The sequence below is a fragment of the Mesoplodon densirostris genome, chromosome 2, assembly GCF_025265405.1.
Source record: "Mesoplodon densirostris isolate mMesDen1 chromosome 2, mMesDen1 primary haplotype, whole genome shotgun sequence".
Taxonomy (NCBI): Eukaryota; Metazoa; Chordata; class Mammalia; order Artiodactyla; family Ziphiidae; genus Mesoplodon; species Mesoplodon densirostris.
The window spans coordinates 9,338,238-9,357,548 of NC_082662.1; the positions used below are offsets into that span (position 1 = coordinate 9,338,238).

At 53.0% G+C, this 19,311-nt stretch overlaps 1 protein-coding gene across 4 annotated transcripts in view; it reads left to right on the forward strand.

Moving 5' to 3' along the window:
- The window catches only part of MFN2 (mitofusin 2), a 28,001-nt gene extending 9,249 nt beyond the window's left edge, over positions 1-18,752 (forward strand). For 2 of the 4 annotated variants that reach the window (XM_060088989.1, XM_060088988.1), the window contains 16 exons: positions 1,207-1,342; positions 4,398-4,560; positions 5,467-5,591; positions 6,310-6,418; positions 6,531-6,638; positions 8,058-8,211; positions 8,381-8,448; positions 8,590-8,711; positions 10,109-10,235; positions 10,655-10,759; positions 11,035-11,137; positions 11,933-12,189; positions 12,731-12,886; positions 14,319-14,515; positions 15,320-15,454; positions 16,678-18,752. In XM_060088989.1, the coding sequence (XP_059944972.1) occupies positions 1,207-1,342; positions 4,398-4,560; positions 5,467-5,591; positions 6,310-6,418; positions 6,531-6,638; positions 8,058-8,211; positions 8,381-8,448; positions 8,590-8,711; positions 10,109-10,235; positions 10,655-10,759; positions 11,035-11,137; positions 11,933-12,189; positions 12,731-12,886; positions 14,319-14,515; positions 15,320-15,454; positions 16,678-16,747 (2,135 nt within the window). In that variant the 3' untranslated portion in view covers positions 16,748-18,752. The remainder of the gene's footprint in view (positions 1-1,206; positions 1,343-4,397; positions 4,561-5,466; positions 5,592-6,309; positions 6,419-6,530; positions 6,639-8,057; positions 8,212-8,380; positions 8,449-8,589; positions 8,712-10,108; positions 10,236-10,654; positions 10,760-11,034; positions 11,138-11,932; positions 12,190-12,730; positions 12,887-14,318; positions 14,516-15,319; positions 15,455-16,677) is intronic. The other 2 variants (XM_060088990.1, XM_060088991.1) reach the window with 2 other exon arrangements.
- The last annotated feature ends 559 nt before the right edge of the window (positions 18,753-19,311 follow it).

Here is a 19,311-nt window from a genome sequence, read left to right on the forward strand (position 1 = left end):
GGAAAGAGCCAGGCACCCCGAGGCAGTGCATTAGTTCTTCAGAGTGGGGGAGGGGCGTGGGGAAGCACCGAGCAAAGCCCAGAGCAGTGGCGAGCGTGGGGATGTGGTGAGGCAGCGGGTGCCCAAGACCCAGCCGGAGCAGTGAGCGGGGCCAGAGCAGGCAGGGCCTCGTGACGGTGCCCAGGGACCCGGTCCCAATCCCAGCTCTGCCGTCTGCTAACTCTGATGGGTACACACCATGGATTAAATGAGACCGTATTTGAAGAGTGATCAGGGGCTTCCCTGGTGGCACAGTGGTTAAGAACCTGCCTGCCAATACAGCAGACACGGGTTTGAGCCCTGATCCAGGAAGACCCCGCATGCCGTGGAGCAACTAAGCCCCTGAGCCACAACTACTGAGCCCACGCTCTAGAGCCCGCGAGCCACACACTGAAGCCCGTGTGCCACAACTACTGAGCCCGCGCTCTAGAGCCCACGAGCCACAACTACTGAAGCCCGCACACCTAGAGCTCATGCTCCGCAACAAGAGAAGCCACCGCAATGAGAAGCCCGTGCACCACAACAGAGTAGCCCCCGCTCGCTGCAACTAGAGAGAGCCCGCACGCAGCAACGAAGACCCAACACGGCCAAAAATAAATAAATAAAAATTAAAAAAAAAAAAAAGAAAAGAGATCAGAACAGTGTCTGGCATATAGTGAGAACTTGGTAAGTATTTGTTAAGTAAAAAACATATAACTTCATTAGGTACCTGCCCCCATTCTTAGCGATTTTGTGTTTTAATCCATTTAATCCTTTCACTAGTCACATGAAGTAGGTACTGTTGTTATCTGTGTTTTAAGGGTGAGGAAACTAAGACCAGGAAGGTTCATTTGCCTGGGGTCACAAAGAGCCAGGAAGAGGTAAGAACCAGCACTTCTTGCACTGGAATCCAGGCAGTCTTGCTCCCAAGCTGTGTTCTTTGTTTTTTTGGCTGCGCGGCCTGCGGGATCTTAGTCCTCCCACCACGGATCGAACCCACACCCCCTGCAGTGGAAGCTTGGAGTCTTAACCACTGGACCGCCAGGGAAGTCCCCCAAGCCGTGTTCTTAACTGCACTGCGGCCCACATAGGGTGTAGCAGGGAGCCGTGGTGGTGGACTCTGCCTTCCAGCCTTGTGACTGTGGGACTCTGACCGTAGGGTGAGCCATTTTCAATCTCCACCTGCAGACACCTACAGGAATGCGGAACTGGACCCTGTTACGACAGAAGAACAGGTTCTGGACGTCAGAGGTTACCTGTCCAAAGTGAGGGGCATCAGCGAGGTGTTGGCCCGGCGGCACATGAAAGTGGCTTTTTTTGGCCGGTGAGTCTCAAAGCCCTCATACCTTCTTTCTTCCCAGCTGGGGGCAGGCAGGGGGGCAGGCACTTTGTGTGGGATCACAGCCTGAGGGCCCCAAGGCAGAGAAGCAGCTGGCATGCTTCAGAGTTCAGTGCTCTCCTTCTTACTTCTTTATCTTTAACTGTGGTTAAATACACATAACGTAAAATTTACCATCGTAACCATTTGTAAGTGTACGGTTCAGTTTTGTTAAATACATTCACATTGTTGTACAACCATCAGCACCATCCATCTCCAGAACTTCTTCCCCTTGGAAAATTGAAACTCTGCCCATTAAGTAACAACTCCCATTCCCCTCTCCCCAACCCCCGGCAGCCACCGTTCTCCTTCCTGTCTCTATGAGTCTGACTACTCGAGGTGCCTCAGGTAACTGGGATCACACAGTATTTGTCTTTTTGTGACTGGCTTCTTTCATTCAGCATAATGTCCTCTAGAATCATCCATGTTGCAGCATTTGTCAGAATACCTTCCTTTTTAAGCCTGAGCAATATTCCATTGTATGTATATACCATATCATGTTTATCCATTCATCCACAATGGACACTTGTTGCTTCCACTTTTTGGCTATTGTGAATAATGCTGCTGTGAACGTGGGTGTACAAATATCTGTTTGAGACCCTGCTTTCAGTTCTTTTGGGAATATACCCAGAGGTGGAATTGCTGGACCATATGATCATTCTGTTTAAAAATATTTTTTTTTTTTTGGCTGTGCTGCATGGCATGCGGGATCTTAGTTCCCCGACCAGGGATTGAACCCGTGCCAACCTGTGCCCCCTGCAGTGGAAGCTCAGAGTCCTAACCACTGGACTGCCAGGGAAGTCCCCTGTTTTTAATTTTTTGAGGAACTACCCACCATATTGTTTTCCATAGCGACTGCACCATTTTAATTCCTACCAGCAGTGCACAAGGGTTCCAGTTTTTCCATATCCTCCCAATACTTGTTTTCTGTTTTTTTGATAGTAGCCGTCCTAAAGGGCATGAGGTAGTATCTCTTGTAGTTTTGATTCACATTTCCCTAGTGATTAGTGATGTTGAGCATCTTTTCATGTGTTAGTTGGCCATTTGTATATCTTCCTTGGAAAAATGTCTATTCAAGTCCTTTGCCCACTTTTAAATTGGGTTGTTTGGGGTTTTTTTTAATGTCGTTTTGGTGTGGTTTTTTTGTTTTTTGTTTTTGAGTTGTAGGAGTTCTGGATTTAATTCCTTGTCAGACATATGATTTGGAAATATTTTCTCTCATTCTATAGGTCGCCTTTTCACTCTGTTAACTGTGTCCTGTGATGCACAGAAATATTTTATTTTGATATAGTCCAATTTATGTATACTTTTTTGCCTATACTTTTGATGTCATATCTAAGAAATTGCCAAACCCAGTGTCCTGAGGCTTTTCCCCTATGTTTTCTTCTAAGTGCTTTATATTTTTAGCCCTCAGATATCCTTCTTGTTACACTTTGAGGTCTGGTAGGCACCTCTGGAATGTTTGCTACAGTACCAAGGACTTCTCCAGTTCTCAGTGGGCACTGACTGGGTGGCCTACACAGTGAACTCAGTTCTGACACCCTGCCTGGAGGTGGTGGCAGACCCCCCAGGTTAAGTGCCCGGTCCCTCAAGATGCCCCTGCTTCAGGTGCCATTCGGAAACCTGGGCGTCTGACCCACTGGCTATAGATCAGAGGTTCCCACGACCTCCTTCTCTTAATTTGCTAGAGCGGCTCACAGAGCTCAGGGAAACATTTACTTACATCGACTGGTTAGTATATACATATGGGATACTGTAAGGGATACAGGTGAAGAGGTACACAGGGTGAGGTCTGGGAGGGTCCTGAGCACAGGAGCTTCTGTCCCTGTGGAACTGAGGTGCACTGCCCTCCACCCTGAAGCTCATGAGTTCTCATCGTTCAAGAGATTTTGTGGAGCTTAATCCACAGCGCCCTCCTTCCTTTTCCTGGAGGTCAGTGGGTGGGGCTGAAAGTCCCAACCCGCTTATCACTTGGTCTTTCTGGTGCCCAGCCCATCCTGAGGCTGCCTAGGGGCCCCGCCTGAGTCACCTCACTAGCATAAACAGGTGTGCCCAACAGGGGCTCCTTATAAGTGACTGAAGACACTCCTTCCACTCAGGAAATTCCAAGGGCTTTAGGAGCTCTGTGCCAGGAACCGGGGACAAAGACCAAACATATTTCTTGTTATACCACAGCACCTTTAAAAAAAAGTAAAGCCCAATACAGGAAAAAAAAAAAAAAAAGACACCCAGACGGTTGGATGCTGTGCACACAGTGGTGGCCTGAGGAATTGGCACTCTGCCACCCCTGCCCCTAATCACCTCAGGGGTGGCCCTCAGACCTCTGGGCTGTCATTTTGCGTCCTCCCCTCAGAGCTGTGGCCCTGGCTTTGGTGAGCTGGAGAGATGAGTCTGCAGAGCAGAGCTGTTTTCAAGAACCAGAGTGTCGGGGAAGGGGTGTGATGGGCAGGAATGCTGCAGTAATCTGCCCTTAGCAGGCCCTTATCAGCCGGGACTGACAGGTGGGGCTTCAGGTTTGGGAGGAGCATAGCGGGAGAAGAGAAGCAAAATTGGCCTTTTGTAGAAAACCAGGGACTTTGGGGTCATTCAGCTGAGGTCACTTGGACTGAGGAAGACACCCTGGGGGTGAGCCAGTGGCTCCAAGTAGAAGAGGAGGAGTGGGTTGTCCCTTGGAGTCCGACAGGTCATCTCCAGAGTGAGGCTGAGAGCCTCAGGCGTGGTGGTGGGCTCCCCTGAGGGCAGAGAGCGTCTGCGTGCCAGCGCCACACCGAGGGAGCCCCTCGTAGGCTGGTTTGCCTTGATGAACCAGGAGCACATCACAGACACGGGTCACGGGTGTTTGTCCAGCATTTTCATAGACACAGAGAGCCCTCTCTGCCTGCCTGGGCACACGCATCACGGTGGAGGACAAGACTTTGGACTTGCAGGCTGTAACTTCTTAGTGTCACAGCCTGAGACACAGATCGCGGTGGCTTCACTGACAGCCAGGATTTCCTCGTAGGACGAGCAACGGGAAGAGCACTGTGATCAATGCCATGCTCTGGGACAAAGTGCTGCCCTCCGGGATCGGCCACACCACCAACTGCTTCCTGCGGGTGGAGGGCACAGATGGCCACGAGGCCTTCCTCCTCACGGAGGGCTCAGAGGAAAAGAGGAGTGTCAAGGTGAGGGGACAGCGCCGGCCCAGCTTTCAGCCCTGGGCATGCTGGTGGGTTAAATCCGAGCTTAGACCAACCAGCGCATCCACTGTGCCAGGACCACTGGAAGCTCTAAGGAGAAGGCAGTGCCCTCCACTGCGGTGGAGTCTGGGAGGCCCTGTCCTAGCCTGGCTGTTTGGGAGTTGCGAGAGCTTCAGGGAGGGTCTGAAAGCCGGAGCGCCTGAAGTCCGGATTCACAGTCCTCGTGAATTGCTGGGCAGGCCTTTTCTCTTTGTGATGAAGAGCGTATGTGCCTTGTTCTTTGGCATGTTGCCAGAGAGCGATCCCTGCATTTGCTCTGTGATTCTGACACGTCAGCTCGGGGCTTGCGTGTTTTCATTTTTCTGAGAGCCAGCTGCATTCCTGGTTGGGGCCAGATGCTCATTTTGGTTCCTAAAGAATTAATGCAGAGAATGCTCAGCTTTAGGACAACATCCAAGAAAGAAACTCAGAAGAGGAGTGAAGAATAGTTGGTTCTTATTGACAGCTCCCAGCTCTTGACTTTTTATGTGTGAAATGAAAGAAAAAGGGGTAACAGGGCTTCCCTCGTGGCGCAGTGGTTGAGAGTCCGCCTGCCGATGCAGGGGACATGGGTTCGTGCCCCGGTCCGGGAGGATCCCACATGCCGCGGAGCGGCTGGGCCCGTGAGCCATGGCTGCTGAGCCTGCGCGTCCGGAGCCTGTGCTCCGCAACGGGAGAGGCCACAGCGGTGAGAGGCACGCGTATCGCAAAAAAAAAAGCAAAAAAACAAAAAACGGGGTAGCAGATCAGGCAGCAGTTCCGGCCATCGTGCTGTGGCCACATGGCACTGGAAATCTCCAGGCTGGAGGCTCTTCCTCAGCCCTGATCCCTCTTTCCCTTCTCCCCCATCAGACTGTGAACCAGCTGGCCCACGCCCTTCACCAGGACGAGCAGCTGCATGCTGGCAGCCTGGTGAGTGTGATGTGGCCCAACTCCAAGTGTCCGCTTCTCAAAGATGACCTTGTGCTAATGGACAGGTAAGAGGGAAGGTGCCTCCCCAGGAGGTCCAAACTGGGAGGGCACCAGGTTTCCATTTCTGGATCATCCAGGCCAGGATTCCCTAGGTCCTGTTGTTGCTCTGCTTAAGTATATTGCTTTTCAAACTGGCTCAACCAAATCTTCCTGCCTCTTCGATTTCCTCTAGGGTCTGGTTACTGTATCCCTGGGCAGGTGTCAGGGCCCTGAAGATGTCCCAGTGGTGGCCTGTAAAGAGGGATAGGGAGGATGCTCAAAAGTTGGGAAGGTTCTCAGCCTCAACCCAACATTAGTGTGTTTATTGGGGGCGGGGGGTGGAGCTTGCGGTGGTGAGGTCCATGTTGTATTTTATTTTTCTCAAAGGAACACTTGGCTCCTGCTTTGTGGACAGGCTGTAACTATACCAAGAAGTGCGGTACTAGGGTGCTTGCCAGACTCACATAAATACAGAGCTTCACCTTAATTGTATACCCCCAAAGTAAAATTCAGATCATTACGTTTTTATAAAAGTGATAGATGCGTATGGCAAAAACCACATTTTCAGAGTCTGGAAGGATATGAGATGAAAAGGAAAAATCCCTCCAATAAGGGCCAGGCCCAATTTCTCTCCCTTCTGTAGCTTTCTCCTCCTTTGCCTGGCTGCCTCAGGTCTGTTCAGAGCAGGAAGAATGGGGCCCATGGTCTGTGTGTCCGGTGACAGTTTATCCTTGTCGCCTCTAGCCCTGGCATCGATGTCACCACAGAGCTGGACAGCTGGATTGACAAGTTTTGCCTGGACGCCGATGTGTTCGTGCTGGTGGCCAACTCAGAGTCCACCCTGATGCAGACGGTAACCCCTCCTCCGCCTTTTCCCACACTCCGAGGACCCAGCTGAGTGGGCGGGCTGGCAGGGCCTCAGCTGGCACAGCTCCTCCCCCACTGAGGTCTTCCCCTCCATCCAGGAAAAGCAGTTCTTCCACAAGGTGAGCGAGCGCTTGTCCCGCCCTAACATCTTCATCCTGAATAACCGCTGGGACGCGTCCGCCTCGGAGCCTGAGTACATGGAGGAGGTGGGTGCCTCTTTACCTAGCAGTTTGGGGAATGCCACCCCATGTGTCTACCCAGACCCTCTTTATGCTCTCCCAGGCCACATCCCTGAATGAATTTCAGCACCAGAGAAGTCCCGGGTATTCCTTGGGGTCGCTGATGGCTTTAAAAATACCCCTTCGTGGGAGTTCCCTGGCGGTCCAGTGGTTAGGACTTAGTGCTTTCACTGCTGAGGCCCCAGGTTCAATCCCTGGTCAGGGAACTGAGATCCCACAAGCCATGCAGTGTGGCAAAAACAAAACCAAACAAAACCAAAATGAAAAAACAAAAACAACTCTTTGGGACTTTGCTGGAGGTCCAGTGGTTAAGAATCCATGCTTCCACTGCAGGGAGCACGGGTTCATTCCCTGGTCCGGGAACTAAGATCCTGCCTGCTGCGTGGTGCGGCAAAAAAAAAACAACAACAGCAACAAAACACAAACCCTTCGCTTCTCCCATTCGCTTTCCCGGACCCCTCTCCTCTTCAAAAGGCTTTCTTCCAGGTCTGAGAAGCATCCCTACCACCTTAGCTGCTGCACCCTTGCTTGCTCTCTTTATTTAGTTCATAAAGAATTAATCATTATAGAACAGGCTTAGCTTTAGAAAGACATCCAGGAAAGAAGCTTAAAAGAGGAGTGAAGAATAATTGGTTCTTACCGACAGCTCAGAATGCTTTACTTTTTATGCGTGAAATGAAAGAAAAAAGAGTAACAGACAGTTGATATGGGGTGATGATAAAGCATGTAGTCAGCGGGCTGACGCTGGGCAGTGTGACTGGTAAATTTCCTAACCCCTCCGGTAAATCTTCACCTGTGAGTTGGATATAATAGATAGAGTTGTTGAGAGGATGAAATCTGTTAACTTTGAGAAAAGGCCTGGCACGTGGCAGGTGTCCACAAGAGGCCGTCATCACTTTTAAGTTCCAGCAGTAGAACCCTAGGGCTTCAGAGCTAGGAGGGATTTTGGAGTGTGGCCACTCATGTAATAAACGAGGCCCAGGGAAGACTCAGCTTGTCAGTACAGAGTCCAGGTGTAGGTTTCTTGACCAATCCCCGCCCCCCCCAGGTTCCTTTCCTTCTGGGCCGCCAAAGTGAGACACTCTGTAGGCTCTAACAAGGCAATTTGGGGCACGTGTAAGCATTTCAGCTTGTTGATGCACCAGCTGTCTTTGACAGGCTGTACCCCAGGGAACCCCTGTGACATGGGTTCTGGGGAGCCTGGTGGCTGGAGAACAGATGGTGGGAGATGGTCGCTGCATGTGTGTTTGTACCTTTTGAATCCTGAGCTGTGTGAACAGATTATCTGTGTTTTAGAAAAGAAGCAGTTGGGGGCTGCGGGCTCCATCAGGAGGGGCCCACCCGCACCCTACCTGCTCACGTAATGCCCGTCTGCTTGGGCTCCAGGTACGGCGGCAGCACATGGAGCGCTGTACCAGCTTCCTGGTGGACGAGCTGGGCGTGGTGGATCGAGGCCAGGCTGGAGACCGCATCTTCTTTGTGTCTGCCAAGGAGGTGCTCAACGCCAGGATCCAGAAGGCCCAGGGCATGCCCGAAGGAGGTGACGATGGAACCAGCTTCTTGCTTTTCCCGAACATTTGAGTCGTTGGGTCTCATACTAAGTCAGCCAGTAGAAACAGTTCTGAGAACGAGGTGGTGAGAAGAGCCCTGAGTGGGAAGCTCTCTCAGCTTCGAGTTATTTCTCGACTAATGCGGTGCAATTCTCCTAGGGGGCGCTCTTGCAGAAGGCTTTCAAGTGAGGATGTTTGAGTTTCAGAATTTTGAGAGGAGATTTGAGGTGAGCACAAGCCTTTGATCCTGGTGTCTGGCGATTCTGTGCCTCCCTGGCTCTTTCCAGCCGTGTCCCTGGCAGTAGATGCCAGAACCTGGCCCTTGGCCGGTGGCCTCTGCCCCCCTCTGTGCCTCTTGTCTGTTCCAGGAGTGCATCTCCCAGTCGGCTGTGAAGACCAAGTTTGAGCAGCACACCGTCAGGGCCAAGCAGATCGCGGAGGCTGTCCGCCTCATCATGGACTCTCTGCACATCGCGGCGCAGGAGCAGCGGTAAGAGCCCCGGAGGGGACAGGAGGGAGCGTGGCAGTGACCGCCTCACCCCTGCCTGGACCCGGCCCAGGGCCGCCAGATTGGAGTCTCAGGGTTCCCTCCAGGCCCCGTTCGAGCCACGAGGAGTAGCCTGGTGAGGAGGCTGTGGGGCGTCTGTCCGTCCCACCTGGCCTGTGCAGCGAGGTTCCCCACAAGCCCGTGTTGGCGGCCTTGGCCCAGTGCTGCGCCGAGCACTGCAGCCGTTCTCATAGCCTGAAGCAGGACATGCTTCTTAAAAATACCCTTTTTTTTGAGAAATTAAAATATAGGAAAGTACAGAGAATAACATACCGTGCTTCCATTGCACAGAATTGACAATATTTGCTTTATTTTTAAGTTAAAATAAAAGACATACAGCAGAAACTAACACAACATTGTAAAGCAATTATACTCCAATAAAGACATTAAAAAAAAAACCCACAACAACAACACGGAAAAAAGTGTTGAACACCCTTTGATTCTTCAGCCCCTGTCCCAGTGTCTCTCTGCCCACTCCTCAGAGGCAACTGCAATCGTGAATTTGGTGTGGAGTCCTGTCATTCATTAAGCAGTACTTTTTATGTAAGTTCTGAAGAATACATAATGTTGCTCTGCAAGTGCTTTACATGTACAGATACGGGATCATGCTGCACCTGGCTTCTCTTTCCACCCAGCATCGTTTTCACCCTTTGTCCTTGTTGATACCTGTAGATGGAGTTTAGGACTGTTAGCTGCTGTAGAGTAGTCCATTGTGAATGTACCTCATTTTCCTGTAGATTGATTTTTAGATTTCATTATTTTACTATTGCAAACCCTGCTGCAGTGGATGCCAGTCTGTGTGTCCACTTGTGCACATCTGCAAGAGTCTTTCTAGCATTAATTCCCGGAGATGGAAGGTTTCCTCTTAGGGTATATGCATTTCAGTTTTACCCAGTTTTACTTGTGGCTTTCTGAAACATCTGAACCCATCTGAGGTCCCACCAGCCGTGTATGCTGGAACTCCCATTTCCCTGACCCCATCAGTAATTCAGACTTGGTGAATTTGGCCAGGCTTCTGGGTAGCGTAGTACCTCTTTTTTCTTTTTCTTGATTATACTAGTGATTTTTTCCTATATTAATTGGCAGAACTTGTTCTAAAGCCCCTGAAAGCACCCTCCCCTGTCGGTCACCACCACGTCTTCCAAATTTGGAAAACTTGAGTGAGTTGTCGACGCCATCTCTCCCTCACACCTGGGAAGGGGAAGAGCAGGCGTCCGGGGATGTGCGTGGACCTGCCAGGATCACCGCCGGGGCCCGCACAGGCTGCCCCGTGTCACCTCTTGCTTCTCTGCTTAGTCATGTGGGGAGCTGCGTCGCGTAACCAGAGCTCTTGCTTTCAGGGTTTACTGCCTGGAAATGCGTGAAGAGCGGCAGGAGCGGCTGCGATTTATTGACAAGCAGCTGGAGCTCTTGGCGCAAGACTACAAACTGCGAATTAAGCAGATTACGGAGGAAGTTGAGAGGCAGGTGAGGAGTGGGAGAGGAAGCCCACTGGGGAGATGTGGGCTCCGCGTAGAGGCTGGGGAGCTAGAAAAGTGAAAACACAGACACCCTATTCCTTGGGGGCTCCTCAGCCTTCCAGGAGGAAGTCGTGGCCCTGATTCAAGAACGTGGCACCTCCCTGGGTTTGCTCTTCCATCGTGTGACCCTGGGCAAGTCCCGCCTCCTCTGGGCCTTGTCCTCCATATCTTCCAGGAGTGTTTGGTCAGCCAGTCTCTCATATCCCCTCTACCTCAAAAACTTTAATTCCATAGATCAGCTGAGGACACTGCATGGGTGAGGGGAAAGATATCCAGTGTGTTAGAGTCTGTTAGACCCTCTCCTGGTGCTGCACAATTGAACCACGTTCCTCCCTGACGCTTACCAGCACGCTGCTTCTGCTGTAGGTGTCCACCGCGATGGCTGAGGAGATCCGGCGCCTCTCTGTGCTGGTGGATGAGTACCAGATGGACTTCCACCCTTCCCCAGTGGTCCTCAAGGTTTACAAGAATGTGAGTCATTAAGTGGCAGGTGCTCTGGGCAGGGGCTCCCCTTATTCCCTGTTGGCTACTGGAAGGGATCACCAAGCAGACGGCGACTCAGCCCTGCTGCTCTGAGTCAGGGCCCCTCAGCCGGGGACATGAGCCCCGGGCTCCCATGCGGCCTGCCTGCCGCCGTCGCCTGGTGGGCCTGAGCTGACCAACCTCGGATTTCCCTGTCCCTGGGCTCCCCAGAGGGAACTGCCGGCAGAGAGCGCCACTTCCCTTCATCTCTCTTCTGGCTGCAGGAACTGCACCGCCATATAGAGGAAGGACTGGGCCGAAATATGTCGGACCGCTGCTCCACGGCCATCACCAGCTCCCTGCAGACCATGCAGCAGGAGATGATAGGTCAGTGCTGCGGGGGCCTCGGGACCTGGTCCCTGGGCTGCCCAAAGATCAGTTTCAGGCCAGTCTACAGAAGTAACGGCCTTTCCTTGTCTGTCACCTTTTATGATGAGTCAGCTCCATACCTTGGGGTTCTGGGCATGTGTCATGAGTTCATTCCACACATAGACTTGGGGGGTCGGTGGAGGGGCATCCTTTTTTTTAAAAATAAATTTATTTATTTATTTTTGGCTGCGTTGGGTCTTTGTTGCTGCGCGTGGGCTTCCTCTAGTTGCGGCGAGCGGGGGCCACTCCTCACTGTGGTATGTGTGCTCCTCGTCGCAGTGGCTTTTCCCGCTGTGGAGCACGGGCTCTAGGCACGCGGGTTTCAGTAGTTGTGGCGCATGGGCTCAGTAGTTGTGGCTCGCAGGCTCTAGAGTGCAGGCTCAGCAGTTGTGGCGCATGGGCTTAGCTGCTCCACGGCACGTGGGATCTTCCCAGAGCAGGGCTCGAACTCGTGTCCCCTGCACTGGCAGGTGGATTCTCAACCACTGCGCCACCAGGGAGGTCCCCGTGGGGGTGTCTTGTGTTACCACATGGGACTAGCAGAGGCTGAGAGTTCGGCCTGCTCCTTAAATCCGCACGTTAGCCAGTGTGGAGCCTTGGCCTGCATCCCCCCGCCCACTGGCCCGCTCTTCCGGGCCTGGTTTCTGGGCCTCACTGTCAGCATCCTGGGCCGCAGCGAGTGTTCTGAGGCTCGGCCCTGGCGTGGCACGGGACTCAGCTGCTGTGCTTTCTCCGCATTTCTGTTCCTGACAGACGGCTTGAAACCCCTCCTTCCTGTGACTATGCGGAGTCAGATAGACTTGCTGGTCCCTCGGCAGTGCTTCTCCCTCAGCTACGACCTGAACTGTGACAAGCTGTGTGCCGACTTTCAGGAGGACATCGAGTTTCATTTTTCTCTCGGGTGGACCATGCTGGTGAACAGGTTCCTGGGCCCCAAGAACAGCCGCCGGGCCTTGATGGGCTACAATGACCAGGCAAGCGAAGTCCCGCACCCTCAGGCGTCAGGGGAGGTCAGTCTGCACCCCAGGCACACAAACTGTTCTCAAAGGGGTGCCCTGAGGTCACAGCCATGGCATGTGGGCCACCACCACGGTCAGGTTTTTGCCACAAATCAACCTAGCTTTATCCTAAGCACTAATATTTGTGAAATTACAAACGCAAGCCGCATTTTTTTTCTATTACACATTAAAGTGAGCATGTAACTATTAAATATAGATAACCTATCTGTCCACATACCACCATTTTCATGTTTGGATGTTGAACCCCCCATATCTGTACCGAGTTACTGCCCGGGCTGCTCTCAGGCCACGTCCCACGCCTGGGGACCTGTGCTGAAGCGTTCCAGGGCGGCCACTGCTCCCGTTCTGTAGTACCCCACGGTGCTCACCTTTGGGCCAGCAGGTCTGTTAGGAGCTTAAATTCTTCTCTGCTACATGTGAAGCTCATTTCCCCTTTTGGAAATTGAAGAGCCACTCCGCGTGCCCCTGTTCTGGACCCTAGAATGAGAGATTGGCCGGTATCTTCTTAGCCCCTCCTCGTTTCTCTCTGCAGGTGCAGCGGCCCATGCCCCTGACCCCGGCTAACCCCAGCATGCCCCCACTGCCCCAGGGCTCCCTCACCCAGGAGGAGCTCATGGTTTCCATGGTCACCGGCCTGGCCTCCCTGACCTCCAGGACCTCCATGGGCATTCTCGTTGTTGGAGGAGTGGTCAGTGACAAGCGCTGCTCTGGAAGGGGGGGGCAGGCGGGTGGGGACCGAGAGGCACAGTCTGGTGGGTGTCCCCGCATCGGCCCTGTGCTTCACATCCGTGATGACTTTTTGCTGTGGCCTCAGGAGCCGTGTAGCCTTAGCCCTTTAACATACATTTATTGACTTATTTAAGTCTCACTCAACTAACGTGACATTTAGGTTCCCGTTTTACAGAAGAACATCTGCAGTTGGCTTGCCAAGTACACACAGCTAGGATTTGAACTCTGGCCCCATCTGACCCCAGGACCATATTCTTTCCCCTGGTAGGGCCAGTAGGGTAGGGAAGTGACCTGAGAAATTGACGGACCTGGGTTCTAGAGAGGTGGGTATGACCAGGAGTTTCTCACTGGTAGGTGAGGAAACCGAGAGCAAAACTTGCAAGGGCTTGAGACAGAAAGAGGCCAGGCTGGGCCTTGAACCCTTGTTTCTCCAGCTGCAGTTGTATTGCCCTTTCTTTCTGCCCCAAGGCCTGAGATCACAGGCTGCCTTCTTGATTACTGGGGTACTCCCCACGTCTTGACCCAAGACACACTGCAGCTAGTTATTTACGCCTTGAATTTTCTTGATGATGTGGGAAAGTTCTCTTTGTCATGGTCATTTGAGTTGTGGAGTGGTGGCAGAACGGAACTGTAACAAAACTGCCAGGGATTGCATTCTCAGCTTGTAAGACTAGGGCGGGCTGGAGCTGAGGCCCCCTCCCTCCTGGCCTGTAGATGGTACATGCTCTGGTTTTTCTTTTCACAGACGGTGGCCTGGCAGAGGGTCATGATCTGAGAAGCTGACACTTGACGGTTATGTAACCCTGTTTACAGTCAGTGTCTCATTTTACCCAAACAACCCTGAGAATTGGCTGGGGGCCATTATTCCTATTTTGGGAGGAAACAGGTGTCAACAAACTTGCCCAAGGTCACACAGCCAAGGAAGAGCTTCACACTAGAGCCTCGATTTCTGGCTCCAAGTCCAGTGCTCTTTGACTGTAACTGCACTGCCTCCAAGCAAAGTGTTACAAACCAGACCGAAAGAGGCCATCTACTGAGGACCGATGTGCAGAATTCTGCTTGTCAGTGTCACCAGAATGGAGTGTCCCTTCAGAGTACTCCAGCGTTTATCTTTAAGATTTCTCTGTGCCTGGATCTGTGCTTCTGGTGCTCACAGCCACAGAGGTGGCCTCTGCACAGTCATGTTGTGTGGCCCACACTAAGTTTCCCTCGTCTCCAAACTAGACATGGTCCCTGCCCTTCTGGCCTCAGTGAGACCAAGGAAGATACTGAAAGGAGTGTTCTGAGTAGAAGCACAAAGGCTCTTTGAGGCTCTTGGGAAAGTCCTGGCTGAGAGGATGGGCGGTGGGATGGCAGAGGGACTGTGCCAGCTGACCACTGTGCCTCTGCAGGTGTGGAAGGCTGTGGGCTGGCGACTCATCGCCCTCTCCCTTGGCCTCTATGGCCTCTTGTACGTCTACGAGCGTCTGACCTGGACCGCCAAGGCCAAGGAGAGGGCCTTCAAGCGCCAGTTTGTAGAGTACGCCAGCGAGAAGCTGCAGCTCATCATCAGCTATACCGGCTCCAATTGCAGCCACCAAGTCCAGCAGTGAGTGGCCCCGGCAGCCCCGAGGGACCAGTGCTGGCTGCCGTGGTTCAGGACTGCCCTCTAGTTTCCTCCTAACCTGGCCTGGAAACCACTGGGTCCTGAGCGCTGTCTGACTCTGGCCTTCAGCTGTGCAGCACCAGCGTGGAGGCTAGGGATGGGGGAGGGGTCTCCAGGGACACCTTACGTCCTGGGCTGGGACCAAGTAGGCCTCTGGTCTCCCAAGGAAGGAAGACATGGGAAGACGAGGGGTGTTACCTGTAGCCATCTTTTAAAGGTTACCTCGAAGGGCTTGGGTTGTGGGTGTAGCTTTGATGTTCTGAGCCACAGCCCATTGTTCATGGCGTACGTTAGGGCAGGTGGGAATGGATGGCTTGATCTGGGTGGTGGTCAGGAAGGTGCTGGCTGCCTGCCTTTTATTGCTATGTGGCAGGCCCTCTGCTAGGCATTTTGCACCTAACTCTTCATTTTCTCCCCGAGCCCTTTGGGGTAGACGTTTTTACTGGCACCTTGTTTTTCAAAATGAGGAAATTGAGATTTGAAGAGGAGCCATGTGTCTCCTGCACTCGACTGATTAGCAGTGGGGCCGGGATTGAATCCTGGTCTCTTGTGCCCACGCCGGGGCATCTTGCTCTGCGCTCCTGCTTCTCACACTGTGCTGATGCTAGTGTGTGTGGTGGCTGTGATGTCCACGGTCTCGGCAGCGGGCGGGGACGATCCTGACAAACCAGCACAGGTGCAGGTGACAGATGGGCTGGCTGCTTCACCACTGACGTGGCCTGGTTGATCCTGACTCTCCCCCCACAGGGAACTGTCTGGGACCTTTGCTCATCTGTGCCAGCAAGTTGATGTCACCCGGGAGAACCTGGAGCAGGAAATTGCCGCCATGAACAAGAAAATTGAGGTTCTTGATTCACTTCAGAGCAAAGCCAAACTGCTCAGGTGAGGTTGGCCAGGTGGCAGCAGAGGAGGTCTGGTCCCTGGGGTTACAGCTCACAGGCACGTCCTTAACTGTGGTGTCTCAGGCACTTGACACGTGCTGTCCCATCTTCAGCGGCCCTTTAGGGACGAATCATCGCCTTCACTTTATGAAATGGATCGAGGCCTAGAGAAGTTAAGTAACTTATCTGGGATCCCACAGTAAGCGGTCAGGCCAGGAGCAGGAGAATCCAGGCGTGCTGGCCTCCAGCACTCTCTGACACTCCACACAATGATTGTCCTTTATTGTCGGCGGGAACAGTGGGCTACACCCGACGCCCACTTTCCGCCATTTCACGGTGCGGCACATCAGCATCCGTGTCCACAGGGGAGCTGGCCAGGTAGCCAGCGACCGGCAGGACCCGGATCAGAACCCAGGTCTGCATAGGGTCTCTGCTGAAAGTCAGAGCTTCCAGCAGCAGGTTGCTGGGGAGAGGATGGGTCTCAGGAGTCAGGAGTCCTGGCTTCTGGTCCTGGCACCCCCGTTTGGGCAAATCACTGAGCTTTCCTATGTCTCATTGCTTTCATCTGTAAAACGGAGTAAGGTTTCACGACACCGTCACAGAGCTGAGTGTGAAAGCGCTCTGCAGAAGTCCTCGGCCCACTCAGGCCGGGATAACATCAGCACGCGGGGACTCTGTTCTTCCTGCCCCCGGCCTGACGTCAGCACAGAGGGGAGCTGCATCAGAGGCGTCTGTGGGCCTTGTCCTCCCCGCCCACTGCCCTGGGACAGCTGAGTTCTAGAGACACGCTGCTCATCCCCGGGGAAATCTCACGCGGCATGTGGGTTCGGGGTGGGGGTGTCTCTGCTGCTTGTCACCTGCAGCGACAGGGTGAACCTGCAAAGGGCTGCGTGTGAGCAGCCCAGCCTCCTGCTGACAGGCAGGAAGACTGTGTTCCCAACAGTCCAGGGACTTGCCCGTGGTCCGGCAGGAAGCAAACACAGGGCTTGAGGGTCAGAAAAACCTGATTTTATTTCCACCGCTGATTCGTCGCGTGACCGTAGGAAGTTATTGAACCTCTCTGGGCCTCGTTTTCCTCATTGGTGAAGTGGAGGTTATTGGAGGGATAATGAGTAAATGAGTCTGTACAAGTCAAGTGTCCGGTGGAACAGCACTTGGCCTTGGCACATGGTGCTGTTACTTGTCATCAGCTGTTACTGCTACAAGGTAACCGTTTCTCCGCAGGAATAAAGCTGGTTGGTTGGACAGCGAACTCAACATGTTCACGCACCAGTACCTGCAGCCCAGCAGATAGTGGGCAGCCCGGAGCCGGAGCCTGCGTAGGGAGGGGCAGCGCTGCCCGCCGGGAGGGGCCTCCCACCAGGGCCACGCGCAGCTCCTGTCCGTTGCCGCCACCGTGAGAATGAAAGTACCCACTGTCTCCCACCGTTTTGAGCCCTGAGACGCTAGTTATTTTCCCCTTCCTTTGCCTGCTGTTGCAGGAAGATATTCCGGCTCCTACCCCTAAAGGAGACTTGTTTTTTTCAGTGATGACTCTGGACAGCATGATACTGAGGAGTTAAGTCGAGTCTTTTCTTGGTTTTGTCAGGCTCTGTTAATTGAGAATCGTCTGATTGCTTGATGAGGTCTTGGGATCAGCCAACACTGCAGAAGGCCTGGTTGGGCCTTTAAGGATATCAGGCAGACACCCCCTCCACCAGCCAGCGCTAACACTGACCCACGTGCACCTGCCTACCACGCACCCCAGCGCACCCACAGAGAAACGCCACCTCAGGGGGTGGTTGCATTTTCTTCCCGGATTGCGCTGGGAACAGTTCAGGAAGGCCAAGGCCGTCCCAGGAGGGTTGTGACTTAGGTGTCAGTTTGGTCCTTTGGCTTTCATACTTCGTCCCATCTGCAGAGCCTTCCAGACCAGCCCTTCAGTCTTGCTGGTGGGGCTGAGAGTGCAGAGGTAGCTGGAAGGCTGAGTGGCATGTGTGGAGGGCGCATCCCACCGCCCCTGCGGTCACGGGCGGCCGGGGCCGTGATGGGGGGAGACTTGCCTCCCTCTCCTCATTCTGTCCCTTGTTCTGGTTTCGGTCCTTAGCCTATCAGTCTGGTTTCTTATTCATGAAAGATGGGTTGGTCCAGATAGTTAAAGGATGTAGTAGAAAGAAAGATGGCGGAAGGAGGGAAGCTTGGCGGCAGGCTGAGAGCAGTGGGCCCCTCCCAGGACAGCTGGAGAATCTGGAGTTGATACAGAACAGGACCTTGCATTTGACCTCGCTCTGGGAGGGGCTCGTGGGGTCTGAGAGCCCACTCTACGAGCTTGATGGTCCATAAGAGACATGTTCCCACCCCTCACCCCGCCTCGGCCCAAGCTGCCCTTGGCCACCGGACCTCTGGATGAAGTCTCCCGTGCCAGCAGTGCTGCACGTGGCCAAGAGACAGTGCGGGGAACCCAGCACCCAGCCTCCCACCCTCCCTGATCCCAGAGCCTCCAGCTGACACATGGGGCCTCATGTTGATTTTGAGAAGTGTTTCCTGTTGTTGAGTTTGGGGATTGTTACCGGTCAAAGTGGGGGCAGGTTCCTGTCTCCAAGGTGTTAAGTGTCTGGGGCAAACAGCCTTCAGGTGACAGCCTTTGCAGGGCAGGTCAGAGAACTTCCTAGAAACCAGCGGCACGTCTCTCCCAGAAAGAGGCTCAGGCAGAGAGGTGGGGCTTGTCCTGCTCTTGAATCCACGCGCCCTCTGACTTTGGGGAAATGACTTGGTGGCCTCTGCTCACTGGTGGGTGGCACGCAGGTGGCGAGCTGTCCAGGTGCCCACTTGTCCTTCAAACCCTCAGTCTACCCTGGTGCGTGGAACAAAGTGATGGACCTCGCCGAGGCCGCCATGCGGCGGGAGGACGCTCTGAGCTTTTTGCCAGCCTGGATGGTGGTTACCTCCCAGTGTGTCTGGAGAAATCAGTGTCACACAATTCCAATGAATCTTGTGCTTTTGGGGGGTGGTTATTATTTAGAATAACTAAGCATGAATTTGCTTTGAATGTAGCCTCTGGGCAATGAATGAGGTTTTGAGCTTCTTATACAATAAGTAAAATTGAAATGGCGAGACTCTGAAAGAACTGTGGCAAAAAGCACTTTAATTTAATGCTGCTGACTTTGTTCTCTGTTTTTATGTTCATTTGCTGGAGTGCAAGACGTGCTTGACATGGTGGGTTTTTTCTCTGATGTATGTAAGGTGATATATTTGCCTGAATTATTCCTGTATCATTGCTGACAATATTGAGCACTAAAATAAAACCTAGTTGGAAACCATTTGTATTTTGTGTGTCTCCTCAGCTTACTGTTTCTATGCAAACTCTCTTTGACGTGACAAAGTCTGCAGGCTGTACTTTGAAATGACCTTAACTTCGTTTAGGGGAAGTTCCCCCTGTAATCTGCCTGTGGGTTCCTCCAGACTCTTGGAAGGAACCTGATACTCTCAGAGGAGCAAAAAGTGTAACTGATCTTTAAGAACCAGGAAATCTAGAGTGATTTCTTTACAGATTTCGCCATAACTCTAAACCATTCATTTTTTACTTAAAAAGTAATGACTCAGACTGGTTCACCCTAGTTTGCCTTCTGAGAAATTGGTTGTGACCTTTTCTTTCTTTTTTTATTTTTAAAGGGCCCTCAGCAGTGGCTCGGGCGTGACTAGTCCATTTCGCTGACCCTGCACACCTGTCCCCTGGGCTCTGCACTGCCCACTGCCTGCGCTGCTCATCCATTTCAGAGGTCTCCGCACCTCAGCGGATGGCATCCTCGTCCCTCCAGATTCCCAGGTCACAAACGTGGGGCGTGATCCTGGACTCCCCTGTCACACGTGCTGCGTCCA